The 14,811-nt window shown below is 38.9% G+C and overlaps 1 protein-coding gene across 5 annotated transcripts in view; it reads left to right on the top strand.

The window, feature by feature from the left end:
* Positions 1-14,811, top strand: part of RBMS1 (RNA binding motif single stranded interacting protein 1) — a 204,728-nt gene that overhangs the window by 173,518 nt on the left and 16,399 nt on the right. For all 5 annotated transcript variants that reach the window (XM_063091974.1, XM_063091942.1, XM_063091955.1 and 2 more), the window contains exons 5-6: positions 1,145-1,302; positions 3,329-3,408. In XM_063091974.1, the coding sequence (XP_062948044.1) occupies positions 1,145-1,302; positions 3,329-3,408 (238 nt within the window). The remainder of the gene's footprint in view (positions 1-1,144; positions 1,303-3,328; positions 3,409-14,811) is intronic.

Genomic DNA, 14,811 nt, shown 5'->3' with positions numbered 1-14,811 from the left:
GTTATTGCAGAAAAAGCATAAGTTGTCATATGCTTCAATATGTAAAGATAAAGTTGGTTAACAAGATCAAGGGAAAGGCTGATTTTAAATCCATTAAGGCTCTTGTAATCTCACAGTTGCAGAGGTAATTTTTGACTTGGTTGGAAAATATTCCAGTTGTCATATAAACTTTTTCCCTGATGATTTGAATACCATATTCTTTGTAAATAGACATAGCAGTTATTGGTTCTCAGAAAATTCAGTTGTACATTTTTGGTTTTAGCCGATGCTACCTCAGCAAAGCAGGGGTGGGTGGGAAATGATCTAAGAGCATTGCTTCTCAAACTTCCACTGCATATGAACCACCAGGGGATCTTGTTAAAATGCAGCATCTGATTCTGTAGGACTGGAATGGAGCCTGAGATTCTGCATTTCTAATAAGCTCCCAGGTAATTCCATTACTGCTAACCCCTGGATCACCCTTTGTATAGTGAGGAGTTAGCAAACCTGCCCTCCCCCACCTACTCTTGAGTTCAGCCTTTTCAAGATTCTAAAATTTGCTCTGCCCAGAGTGTATCATTTCATATGGCTTTGAGATTTCTTGTTTTGTTTAATTTTGGAGCTCTCCTTTTTCCATTGGTGATCACAACTCAAAAGTAGTATGGACTCTGCCATAGATGAGAGAAGGGGAATATGGGCAAAGTCCCTACTGGACTCTAGATGACTTAGTCCAGAATCCTTCTTCATGTATCTCTACATGGAATTATTAGCCATAATAGCTTCCTGCACAATAGTATGCCTGAAATGGACTCCTAAAAATAGCAGTGGAAGAGACGTTGGTTATTTTTGGAAACACTGGAAACAGCTGAGAGTTGTGGTTTCATGAGGGCATCCTCTCCAACTAAGTGATGCCTGCCAGCAATGCCACTTCCAAATCTACTAAGGATGGCTCCGTAGCATCAGGTCTGGCCTGCACAGATTGTCCCAGCTTCACACTGTTTTCAAGTGTGCAAGGTGACTTGGGTGTTCTGTAGTTCCCATGGTCTCACTAGGTAGTACTTTTAAAGGACTTCAGCAAAGAGAATGGCTAAATAAAAGTAGATGTGTTAACATAAATATCTCACCTTCTGTTGGAAATTCATGGACAACTTCTTTTCTGTTTTAGCAACAGGAACAAGATCCTACCAACCTGTATATTTCTAATTTGCCACTGTCCATGGATGAGCAAGAACTTGAAAATATGCTCAAACCATTTGGACAAGTTATTTCCACAAGGATACTGCGTGATTCCAGTGGTACAAGTCGTGGTGTTGGCTTTGCTAGGTAAGCAAGCTGCCCTATCTTTATTATGTGAACAGCAATAGTTCTGCTAAGTTTTCTTAGAAAATAAAAAAATGACCAAGAAGAGAGGATTTAAGCCAGGATTAAAGAGAGGATTTAAGTTATGAGAGCCAGTTGCACCATGAACTTAAATTAAATGGAAATATTGGTTTGCATTTTCCACATCTTTTGGAAGTTCATTAACATTCTTAAACCTAAGCATATATTTAGTGCAAATATTTAGTGGCTAAATATTTGGTGGCTAATGACAAGGAACTATCACATGAGCAATAGTTCTGAAAGTGGGTGCTCTTAATATTTTGAATAATTAGATCAGGATACTTCTAACTTCTTAAAAATAACAGTTGGACTCCTAAATTTCATGGCTAAATCAGTGTTTTCTCCTTAGGTGGAAATTTGATTCCTCATCAATAAAGTGAATTAATTAGGTTTTTAAATGAAATATTTTAAATATTCAGGAAAAAATAAGACAAAAATATGAAACCTGTCTCACTACCACACAGATTTAACAAATATTAACATTTTACAGTTTTTGCTTCAAATTTTTTTTTAAGAAATAAAATTTTCGATATATAAGTAAAGTGCCCTCATTCCTTCCATCTGATTTTTATCCCTTTTTTCCCAGAAAGGATACTTCAGTGTACTGGTTAATTTGGCTTCTAAAAGAAAAAGAGCTTTGGTTTTTGGTAGAGTCTGATCCAAAATCTGATTATATATGATGCATTATTTAGAACCTGTTAGTACTGTGCAGTAACAGATAATGTCTACATGTTTTAAAGTATTGACTTTGATTTTGGAGAAAAAATTGCTGACATTTTACTCTCATATACAAATGACGTTCACATCTTACCACAGACCTGTAATATCAACAAAGCATTATTACGTACTGTTTTACATATGAGAAAATTGAGGCCAAAAAGTAGACTTTTCCATTGTCACCTAGCTGCCAAGAAATGAAGCAAAGGCTGGTACTTAGTTCTTCTGGCTTTTAGTTCATTGCTCTTTCTGTTAGGCCAAATAATCTTGTAATAGAACTGAAAGATCCTCCTGGTAGTCAGTCACCAAGGCCAGCATCTCTCTGGTGTGCACTTCACTGGTTATAGGGATCCAAGTGAGATACTGAATGGCCCAGCATCATTTTATCACCTCTGCAGGTGTTCCTCTGAAAGCAAATTGAATAGTATCATTTCTGTGTCTAAAGATGAAACCCAGTTATACTTCTATTGTTTTTAAAACTATTGCTACCTATTAAAACTAAGGTGTAACTCTCTGTGTAGTCCAGGAGTATAGTGCAATTCAAGTAGATTATTCAGTGTTGCTTCCAACAAAGAAAAATAAGTCAAAGTAATTTAAGTTCCCAGAAATGTTTCTCAAATGCTTTTAGCCACCTGTAGATATAGAATAACTTGTAAAATTAGGCCCCAGCCTTTAATTACTCCTTTGGAGCCAAGAAGACACAGAGGTACATAATTGACTCCACAAAGTTAATTTTAAACCTGAAGTGAATATAAAAACATGCAAGGCACAGCCTCTAATTGACACTAGTTGTTGTCATGACTTTTTAGTCTGTCCTTTTGTGAATTCATAAAAGGAAAGACTGTCTTTAAAATGACCAGTATTCAAGCAAGTACGAAATACAACAGTATTTTAAACTATTATTTTTGTTTTTAATTCAGTATCATGACTAAGAAAGCTATAGAATTTCAATTTTCCAACAATTAGAATAAAATTATATATTTGATATACTTGATATTAAACACTCTGGATATAATTTTTCCTTTCTTTTATGATTCAGATGTACTCAGGTTATCAGTTATCATTTTACTATAGAAGTACACAAGCAACAGTTTGAGAAAAGATAGAATAAATGTTCTTTTCCTTTATCATATTCACATTTTTGTTAGGTTTCATTTTATTAAACCTATAAGAATATATCTGCATTTACAGAATAGAATGAAAACTAAGAGACCTCTAAATACTTACGTGTTCTATTTTTATATATAAACAGGATGGAATCAACAGAAAAATGCGAAGCCGTTATTGGTCATTTTAATGGAAAATTCATTAAGACACCACCAGGAGTTTCTGGTATGTTGTTTGCCTAAAATTTTATCAGTGGTCTTTTATATAATATTTGTATATCTTTAGCACATGATGACTCTTATATCAAGTATAAAAAGCCCTCATGTTGCTCTTTAAAATTTGTTGCTGTGGATCTACATGTAAGACTTAAAAATTCACCTCTCCCAAGGGAGGCACTGGATGTTTAAATATTAATAGGAGCACACCAGCAGTAAGGAGCTGTCTGATTTGTAAAGCCTTGCAGAATCTGCAACACTCCTGTCATGCAGTCACATTCATTGAGGAGTATGCTGTCTTTCCATCCCAGCCGGGCTTGGGCCTCAACTCCTCTGGCCTTTCTCTCCACTCCGCTTGAGCCACTCCCCCCTTGCTCTGCCTTGTGTTGCCATTATCAAGAACACCACACCTCAGGAGCTTTTCATTCCAAGGTCGCACTCACTCAACACCCACGAAACCTGATGTGAAACACAAAGACCTCCTTCCAGTTTCAATGTTTATTGGTCCTTCTTTACCTGTTTCCCATCCCTACCAAATCTGATCTGCATTTTTGAGCACTAAAACTACTTCCTTAGTGGTTTCTTTGGTTTTCTTATGCCCCATCCCTTGGTCACACCTGCCTGGCAGAATGTTGAACCTGGATTAATCCTCCAGCCATCCACCTTCACTACTCCAGTTATATCCAAGCAGCCAAAGGTTGACACCACCACAAATTAACTGTCTCCAGCTTGACCAGACCCTCGGCACCTCTGGTCCTCACTGAGCTTCCTCACCCTTCCCCAGCAGCTGTTCTCAATTTTCACCAGCCTGATCAGTCCCCTACCTAAGTCCCTCCCTAACTCTAAGCAGGTAACTTCACTTCCTACTTGATGAATAAAGTTGAGATCACCAGGTGGAAACATTGTGAACTTCCTGCTTTGTCCCAGCAAAGAGTCCTGCACCCACATCCAGTCTTACTTCTCTCCTTCCTTAATGTCTCAAGGACAAGGGTTTCAAATCTGTCCTTGAGACCCCATCCCATGGGGACCTTGCTCTGCCACTTATTGCCACCTTTTCCTATCATTTCAATCTGTCTTTTGCTTATATTTTTTTTTCAACAAAACCAAAAATACTTATTTTTAATTAACAGATCTCTGGCAAGACTAACTAGTGAGGAAATGGAAGAAAATACATAGACAATACTAGGAATAAAATTATGAACATAACTACAAAGACATTTTTTAAATTACAAAATTTAATGAGCAAAACTACAAACTACTGTATGCCAATAAAGTTTAAATTTTAAATAGATAATTTTCTAGATAAAGGTATTTGTGTTTGCAGTCTTTAAAGTAAATTGGACTGAACACTCTATTCCTCTCTAGCTCTTTCTCATGTAAACTTTTTTAAAGTACAGTCTTTACTTCCTGAGTGGCTTAAACAACAAATTTATTGTCTTGGAGTTCTGGAGGCCAGAAGTCGCGTATCAGATTGTTGACGGGGTTGGTTCCTTCTGATGGCTATAAGGGAATGTCTGTTCCAGGCCTCCCTCCTTGACTTGTAGGTGGCCGTCTTCTCCCTGTGTCTCTTCACATCGCTTCCCTCTGTGTGCATCTGTCTCTGTATCCAGATTTCGCCTTCTCTTGAGGACATCAGTCATACTGGATTAAGGCCTACCCTAATGACCTCATTTTATTTTTGAAGACCTTATCTCTAAATAAAGGCTCATTGTGGGGTACTGGGGGTTAGGACTCTAACACACCTTTTTTTTTTTTTTTTTGGCTGGGGGTGGTGGCAGAGAACACCCCTTAACACTTACCTCCTGATTGTCTAATCTGGAGACCCTCCAGTCTTGCTGTATGCTTTGTCTGTCTGCTGTATTTGGTACTGTTGGTCCCTCACTGATCCTTGAAATGTGTCCTCCCTAGACTTCTGTTACACCTATCTCTATTTTCCTTCCATCTTGTGTTAATTTCTTCTCTTTTGTGAATTTATATCTTCTGTCTACTCTTTCTTAATTGTTGGTGTTTCCCTGAATTCCATTTCTGGCTCACAATTCTGATAGATTTCATCCACACTCAAGATCTCAACTACTAATATTCTGTTGACTCTCAGACATTTATCTCTCATCCTAGCTTTTCCCCTGAGTTTCAGGCTGCCTTGCCTCAATTGCCTTTTCATTCATCCTGTCCAAAACTATACTTGTCTTTCTTCCCATCTCATCCTGCTCCTCCTCTTGTTTTCCTTATTGTAATTAGTGGAACTAGTATTCACCCAGGTACCCAAGCCAGGAATCCAGGACTGGGCTCTTTCCACCCACTGTCTTTCATCTCTCCATACAAATAGTCCTTCAAATCCTTACATTTTCTATCTGATTATTTCTGGAATCTACCCTCTTCTATTCCTCCTACCATACCTAGTTTAATCCCTTATCATCTTTCTCCTAGACCATCAAAGTAGCCTCCCAATTGTCTGCCCTATCTAGTCTTACCTCTCAGGTATTGTCCCTGCCTACAGCCAGAGACATTTAAATTAATATGCACCTCTGTGTCATTTTATTGCTAACCCCCTGCCACTACCATAGAAGATCCAGGATTTTTAGAATGACATTGAAAGCCAGTTGGAGCCCTTGCCTGCTTCAGTCCTGTCCCCCTCCATTCCCTTTCTTCCTGTTTATCCTCTTCCAACACGGAACTACAGAGGTATTCCCAGCATACCAAGTTGCATCACTTCTCTTTGCTTTCTGTCTTGTGGTTTTCAATGCCTCAGATCCCTGTGGTTCCCTTTAACCTGGCTGTCTCCTCCCCACCCTTCAAGACTGTTCAAGACCTGCCTTCTCCCTGCAAGGACCTCCTGTGACCCAGTTGGCTCATAGTCTGTTTACAGAGCAACTGAGGACCCCCACCTGTGTCGTAGCACTTAACGTGTATATATATCAGTGCCACTAAACTGGATGCTCCTTGAAGACAAAAACCATTTTCTCATCTTTTTATTTTCATGCCCATCACAGCACTTGAACCATGCTAAGCAACAACAAATATTTATTGGTTTTGAATAAACTTCACTACACTATAACACCAAGACACTACCACTTCCTTACAAGCTAGCATATGGGGAAGAAATGAAAACGTCCTCATATTTGCAGCCAGCCACTAAGCATACTGCCTGCCAACAAGGAGAAAGTTTCACAATTTAGAAACCACCTCACCTTGCTTTGACCGGGGGGGGGGGGGGGGGGGGTACTGAAATTGTTAAAATAGGCAAAAAGAGAAAAAGCCATATACACCCTCCTCCATTTTTTCTCCCCTATAATTTTAGTCTTATGTTTAGCTGGCAAATAGGTCTGTGTTTTGACTTCCCAATCTGTATCCCTGATCAGCAAGTGTTTGTCAATTCTTAGGTTCATGTTAGCTGACAGCCCCACTTTCCTGCTGCTACCCAAGCAAACCCTAGTGTTAAGGTTGGGGTCCCACTTAGTTTTGGGTACAGATCTGGAGAGGGAGTCCTTAACTGTGCTACCCTGGCCACCCATTTGTCAGAATCTCTTAAGTGGATTAGCCATATCAACAAGATATATCCCGAATAATCATGCTGGGGAGCAGGCACTTGTGCTCATCTCTGAACAAAGGAGGAGTCTCTGAAGTGGGCAATTGCAGCAGAAGCCAGAAGAATAAGAGCAGAGTGCCCCATTTGACAAAACATAGAGTTTCCCCCTGGTAGCAGAACCAGGCATCTTTCCACTTTTTATATGCAAAAATACCTAACACTGAAGTAAATAGATCCAGTGAGTTGAACCTTACTAAATAGCACAAAAGACAGGTGAGGTCCGACTCTAGAAAGCAGGCACAGAGGCCACATAGAATATTTATTCTAGGTTTTCACACAAGAAAAGGCAAGAAAGCATTGAGGTATTTTGAAGTTAGATTAATTCCAGCCAGAAATCATTGAAGTGAGCAGTTTCTCCAAGGCTGTGCATGTGTAACTAGTGTTCAGTGTTTATTCTGCCATAGCTCCAAGGTTCCATCCTTAGCTGGATGACTGATGATTGTGATTAGATTAATTTTCTGTATCCGGTTGAGTTTCATTTCAAAGAGAAACTAATTTGTAAGTATGTACAATACCACAGGCTACACTTGATCTTGTAGTACTAAAACCTGACAGCACACTGTGTCTGTGGCTATATCTGAAGTTGAACTGCCCACAGGCGCAAGTTTGGTGCATAATATATAGGACATGGAGATATGCTATTCCAAGGAGCATAGTGGAAGAGTTCCCGATTCCTTTTTTGTTTTTTAAGTTCTATTTTCCCATCAATAACACTTGAGTTGAAAGAAAAGAAAAAGGAATGAGTTTAACTTCTACCTAAGTAAAAACAAGGGAGAAATTTCAGACACGGGAGCCTTTTGTATACTTTACCCTATCAGGCCTTGTGAGATTAGCACCTGTGCCCAGCTGCTGTTTTCTTTGCTTTTCCTGTATCATCCTTTGCAAAGTCAGGACACCCAAGCATTAGTCCCTTTGGAGGGCTGCTCATCCACCTACTTGTGACCTTTTTACTTTCTCAACTTAGTTTTGCATGCTGCAAGGAAAGCTCGAGAAGGAAAAATATCCAGGACACATTTGTTGTGGTATTAGTCTGAGATAAGATATTCCAGTTCCCTGAATGAAGTAGATCACAGATCTATGAAGTAGATCACAGATCTATGAAGTAGATCACAGATCTATGAAGTTGTCACAGATTGAAGTTGGACACTTTCCTTTCTTCTCTAAAGGACTTCATTGTTGTGTCATTTAACTGTTCTCTTTAAAGTGGGTTTGCAGACTATTGGTCACACCCATTCAAGAATTTAAAAAGACTGTAATTTCCAAACCACACGTAAATGATTATAGGATCCTCTGCACCTTTGCAGCTAGTGGAGAATAGTTTCTTCCAAGTTGTGCCAAGTGATAAATGGGGCACAGGAAACAAATGAGTTCCTTTTACATAGACAGCATCACTGCCGGGGGTATGGTTTTGCAGTCAAGCTGTTCTCTTTGTTCTGAATCAGTACTTAATTTTGCACCATTTTTGAATGTTTAATAATCTTTCTTGTGTATTAGTCTTGGTTCCCAACTAGATTGTTAAGTTCTTTGGGGGTAGGAGCTGTTTTATTTTTAATTTTGTGCTGATCACAGGAAGCTTGTGCATCAACCTGTACCAACCTGTTACCAAGTGGTTTCTAAGAGCATTTTTCATGTAGAGCTCATCCCAATAATCATGGCTATCTTGAGAGACTTTTTGGATAGCTTTTTGTATGTAAGTGAGGTTGAACTGCCTTTAGGTATGAATTTGAAATGTACAATGCAGGACTTAAGAAACACTGTAGCAGCAAATTTAACTTTTCCCAATAGACTTGAGAACCCAGGAAGAATTTGCAACATTCTTCAATTGCTCTAGACTTGTTTTTTCTTTTCTTGTACACATGATATCAGAATTATCTTTGAGTACCAGTGTATTTATTAGATATTGCTCTTTCCTTTCATATTACCTGGATAGCCACTCCATAACATCATTTTCACTGTGGGTTATCAGTAGAACCAGATGACAAACCAAAATATTGACAGGCAAAGGTAAATTGAATGCGCCTGCACTTTAATGTTTAAATAATGTAGGCTTATTGCTAGGCAGACATAACATTTCATAAATACAGTCAGAAGATGGTTTATTTAATGATGCAAGTCGTTTAGCTGGCATAAGCAGAACTATCCTGGATGGTTCCTGTCAGAGTACTTGGATTCTTGCATGGCTGGCAGTTTGCCCGTGACATTGGAGTCGAGTACAAAAAGAAACCCACGTTAGACACAATCCCCAAAAGATACTTTCTGAAAATGAACAAACTGAACAGTGAACTCATCTTAACTGTGACACTCTCAAGGAAGTCTCTGGGTGTCTAAGTGGAAGGAGATCAGCTGTGCACGTGAGCTGTCCCTTCTCCTATATTGCCTGTCCCCCTGCCACCACACTCTTTTCATACCTGGGCAGCATGGCTGGGATCCCCCCTTGCCAGCCATACCCCACTCTGGCCTGGGGCATGGTACCTAATATAGTACATGTTTATATTTCTGTAAAAATCTAAGGTACTGCATCATAATTTTTAATGCAATATGTTTTCTGAAATGCTTTTTGAGAATCCTGGGCTTTTGTGTCTCGTGTTACCCTATTTTAAAAGAAGCTTTATCTCTTTTTATGGCAGATGCTTCTTTAAATGCACTTCATAGTTTATTGGGGCGGGGGGGTGCTCATAGGCCTTTCCTTCTGTCTTTCCAAACCCGGTCTTTCATTTTTCCCTGAAAATATTGGAGCATTGTTTTTTTATTTTTTTGTTTTTTTAATTTACCCTGGTTTTGAGTCCTGGCAGGTTTGAAGTAAGTCACCTTTGTTTCGAAGGTCCCCAACCAGGGTAGAAGAACCCATGGCTTCTTGGTGAGACAATGTAGGTGAATTCCATAGATGTTTTCAATAACTACCTAATACTTGCTCGGAAAAAATTCTGTCATGGGGAAGTAGTATGGTAGCAGTTTTCCACACAGTGAATGTTAGAAACAAGGTATGGTAAATTTCAGTTATGTAGAACCGATGTCCAAATTAGGAGATATACTCCAGGCAAAAATACAGTAACACATGATCATGATTCAGGGATTTGTGTGAAAATGCTCTTCCAGTACCTTCCTGGAAGAGAGTACAGTCTCTGAGAAGACTAATGCATGTGGCATGTTAGCTGGAACTCTCCTAGAGCTGAAAACAGCTCTGGCACCCTGCTTGACCAGACACACTCCCCCCCCTCCTACCCCGCCAAGGACAAAGGCCAACAGCGTATTCTGCAGAAAACAATGTGATCACCTATCTCTCTTTCTGGACCTCTTCATGACATAAATGGAGTCTGAATAAGTCCCAGTGTGCTAAGGGCAGAGAGTTTTTTTTTTTAAACTGTATAATCACTGGGTATGTGAGTGCCTGTTAGATTCTCAATATTGTACTGGTATCCATTCTTCCACGTCGCTCAAAGTCACATCTGTGTCATGGAGGAGCTCCGGTGAAGTGCATATTGTGACTGCTGGCAGACTCTATCCAAAGACTTCAGCTTGCTTTACATCTGCTTTCTGTGTTACTCTGTGTGCTCTGTAGGGATTGAAACCTGCTCTTACCCACATTTCATAACTCTCTGTGTATAATAATATTATTAGGGCATTGTTCTATGCCGAGAAGCAGAAAAGGTAATGTTTAGAGGAAAAATTATGACTCTAGTAGAAGGCCTGGGGGTTTTTTAGAGGTTTTTATTGCCCATTTTGTTCCATCAATATTTGTCTTAAGCATTGTTATTCGGTAAAAACAGAAAATGTTGGCAGCTCTAGGACAAAAGAAATAATTAAAGACATACACAATGCTCCTGGTCCCTTTAGGATGATGTGATCATCCCTTTGGTATTGTTATGTACTCATGTCTCCCTCGCCCAGTATGTGCAGCAGGACAGGGTCTAAATGCATGCATTGTGAGATATACCCTTCCAGGGCTGCACTCTTAGGAGGAATCTTCACCGTGAGAGCAAAAATGCCAGAACAGCCCTGGGTGGCTTGTAAATCCAAAACTCAATCTCATTCTCCACCAAGGAGGGGAAGTCTAGCCTTTAAAAAGTAACAAGGGACCACAACTTGAGATATGTCAGTGTTTAGCCCCAGGTGCTGTGAGTGCCACACCAGGCTTATGATGGGCTGCCTTCAGGCAGTTGTTACCATCATCAATCACAGCCAGCCTACAGCAGGCCTCACAAATCAAAGTTTTACACCCTTTCACTTTCAGGTTCTGCCAATGAAGAACAATAAACAGTGGAGTAAGATCTTATTAAAACACAAGAATCCTGGGTAGAAGATGTGAGTGTTATTATGAAACAGTTTTCTAAAAGGCGTTTGTCAGTAACTTCATCCTTAACTGTAACTTGAACATTTCTTCATTCTGTGAGAAGTCAAGGCAGCAGCCCTAGCCAGCTTGTTAAATCTCTCAGAATCGAATCTGGTAGAAAACAAGCCCTAAAAATGTTTATAACTTCTGAACCAGAAGTCCCTCTCCTTAGAATTTATCTTAATAATTCAACAGCAAGAAGAGGAGCTGTAATTCAAAAATGAGAGCTCCCCCTGTCGTCATAGCAGTAATAATAACAGCTAATATTCCTTGAGCTGTTTTTATGTTAATTGTAACAATCCTATGAAGTAGGTACTGTTATCCCCATTTCGCGAACTGTGAAACTGGAGACATTGAATAACTAGCTGGTAAGTAGCAAAGCTGAATTCCAAGCCTGGGGAGACTAACCGTGGGCCAGTGTTCTAATCATCATACAGTACAACCACCAATATAGCAGCTGGCACCAGGATTAAAAAGATAAATAAGGTACACACACAGACGTTCATACAGTGTTAGTTATAATAATAAAGAAGCTATCTATAACCCCTTTTCAAATAGAATACTATGTCACCGTTAAAGAAATGAGTCTGTAACAAGGAAAAGGCCCACAATATAAATGGTAGAAGAAAAATACCTATCATTGCAAATGTAAAGATAAGTGTATCTATATAGACTTAGAAAAGTAGTAAATCTATTAGAATATTAAAATATTTATGTTGGAGTGATGGCGGTATTGAGCTTTTGTTTTCTATTTGACATGACTTTAACATTGTTAAATCATTGTTTTACTGATACATAACTCTTCTTTGGTGGATTGGGAATGAGGTGAAGGAGAATCTAAGAAGAATAAAAATTGAGCCCAGCAGAAACAAAGCTAACACATGAATATATTTCAAATGTTACTTTCTCAAACTGAGTGCGAGACAGAAACACGTAGGGACAGGAAAGGAGAGACCAAAACCTAACGAAACAGTCGTGGGAAGAAGAGAAGCTATAGATCTGCCTGGTGGTTGACTAGAACAGCAGAATTTGGTTAGAAACAGAGGGTGCTAAAACAGGAAAAGATGTTGTATGCGTAAAAAATGGAGAATATTTATTGTATCCTTAGGTTGAAGTTTTTTAGAAAGAGCCTCAGTTCCTTGTGTGTTGTTAGTTGAAGGATTTTGAAAGTCACCAACATTATCAGAAAGAAAGCTAATTACAATTGCTGAGTGGACTTGTTTTTCACAACTGATGGAAAAACTTCTATTAAGGGCAGTTCACGTTTTAGAGAATGTTGATTAGGATAAAATACCACATAACTAGAAAAATGGAAGTTTGGAAGTAGCGATTTCTCCAGCTATTATTGCTGCCGATGTCCAACAGGGAAAAGCACGGAGAAAACCTCATTTAGAACAAACTGAGGAAAAGGTTCTATTACAAACTGCAGAGAGCTCCAAGTCTTCTGAGCCGTGTGCTTAGATAAATGAGGAGGACTTGCAGAAGATCAAATCATGAGCTACAGTGCCTACTCAAAGCAGGCATTCTAGAAGTGATTTTTAGTACAGGTTGAGCATCCCTAATCTGAAAATCCAAAATCTGAAATGCTCCAAAATCTGAAACTTTTTGAGCACCAACATGATGTTCAAAGGTCATGCCCAAAGGAAATGTTCATTGGAGCGTTTTGGGTTTCAGACTTTTGGATTAGGGATGTTCAACTTGTAAGTATACTAAAAATATTCCAAAATTCAAAACAATTCTAAATCTGAAACACATCATTCTAAGTATTTCAGATAAGGGATACTCAACCAGTATGAATATCAAGGAAAGACATTTGAGCCTAAGTCACTGTAGGGTTTGAACTTCAGGAGGTAGGTGAGGAAAATACTTGCTGGAGAGGTGCAGTTAGTCATCATGAGCATTACCCATATGGCTTATAGTCTGTTAGGAAGGATTGTTAGTATCACACAGTCACTTATAAATGATCATCCCACTTTCAGAGCTCTGTTGAGGGCCCATTGGAGAACCCAGTCAGGCTCTTAAGTGCCAAAAATATTAGAACAGTGTTTGCATTTGTTATGTTGCCTAGGCTTTTAACAGATGCTCAAGGTAACACTAGAGTTGTCTAGCTTTTGGAGGTGCATGTTCCTGTTGGTACCAATGAACGAGAAAATAACTTCATAGTCTTGGATGATGAGGAAGAGAATCTGACCTGAGAGGTCTCACAAGAGTCTGAGTTTTGCACCCTTTACATACCCAAAAGATCATGATTAATTAAGGAGAAATTCTGCCTAGAATACTCTGCATATTTTGTAAAATCAGTTGATTAGGGGTGGTTTAAATAATTTTTATATCACTTTAATACAGGAATATCTTAAATCACAAATCATTTATCAGAACTCTTCACAATTATTGTTTTGTACAATAAGGTAAAGAGTTGCTAATCTAGAAAAGTGACCATATAGAAGATTGACTACTACATATTAATTTTTTTAAATTAGTAGATCCAAACTTACCTATTGCTCATAGTCTAGTTTTTATGGCACTTCCTTTTCTGCATGTCTTCCAGTATCTCCCTTGTAAAAACAATCAAGGAGACCAGCTGAAGGGTCGTTTCTGTAGAACAAGCTGATAGCAAATAGGGTCTCCTGATTCTTCGACCTGGAACCTGTGAATTAGACTCCAAATGGCAAACTAGGGACTACCCTCTGGTTTGGTAGAAGCCACAGGTGATGCCAGTCAGATGAGAATCTCTCATTTTGTAACAAGTTCACATACCCTTAAAAATAAGTGGGGCACAACACAGATCTGAGTGTTTTGTTTGTTTTTTCTTCCCTGAAATCATCTAACTGTTGCTCAGCATCATGGTAGAGATGTCACATAAGTGTCGATTACAATAAATCAGGCCCTTTTGCCACCTAAAATACATGGAAATTTCTTAAATCTTCACATAATTTGCTTTCCTGGAGCACATGGACAATCTTTGTAATAAGTAATACATAAATAACTTACAAGGATAAACTGTTTCTCATAATGTCATCCAAGTAAATGGAGCAGCAATTGTCAAAGAACTACATCTATGCCTGCATAAGTATTTTTGCTTCTGGGTAGTATATTTATTAAAAACAAATATCTCTAAAAACAGTACTCTGTCCTGTTAATGACTAAAAATGGGTTTTCATAAGATCGGGTGCACTTAAACTGCAAGCCCTGTGGAGGCAAGGACTCTATTTTGTCCACCGCTGTATTCTCAGCTTAAATTAGTCCGTTTCTGTTGCTTATAACAAAATACCTGGAATGAGTGATTTGTAAGAAAACAAAATTTTATTACTTACATTTCAGAGTCTGGGAAGTCCAAAGTCCAGGAAACAGATCTGCTGAGGGCTCTGTCCTGGTGGTGACTGCAGTGATTCAGGGTATCACATTTCGAAATGATGGAGCAGAGAGAAAATCATTTCTTGTTCTCTCCTTTTAAAGCTCTCCAAACCATGCCCCTGACCACCATTATTAATCCATCT

Source organism: Cynocephalus volans, chromosome 1 (genome assembly GCF_027409185.1).
Source record: "Cynocephalus volans isolate mCynVol1 chromosome 1, mCynVol1.pri, whole genome shotgun sequence".
NCBI classification, from domain to species: domain Eukaryota; kingdom Metazoa; phylum Chordata; class Mammalia; order Dermoptera; family Cynocephalidae; genus Cynocephalus; species Cynocephalus volans.
Note: the sequence above shows the minus strand (reverse complement) of the source record. Positions and strands in the feature narration are given on the sequence as shown.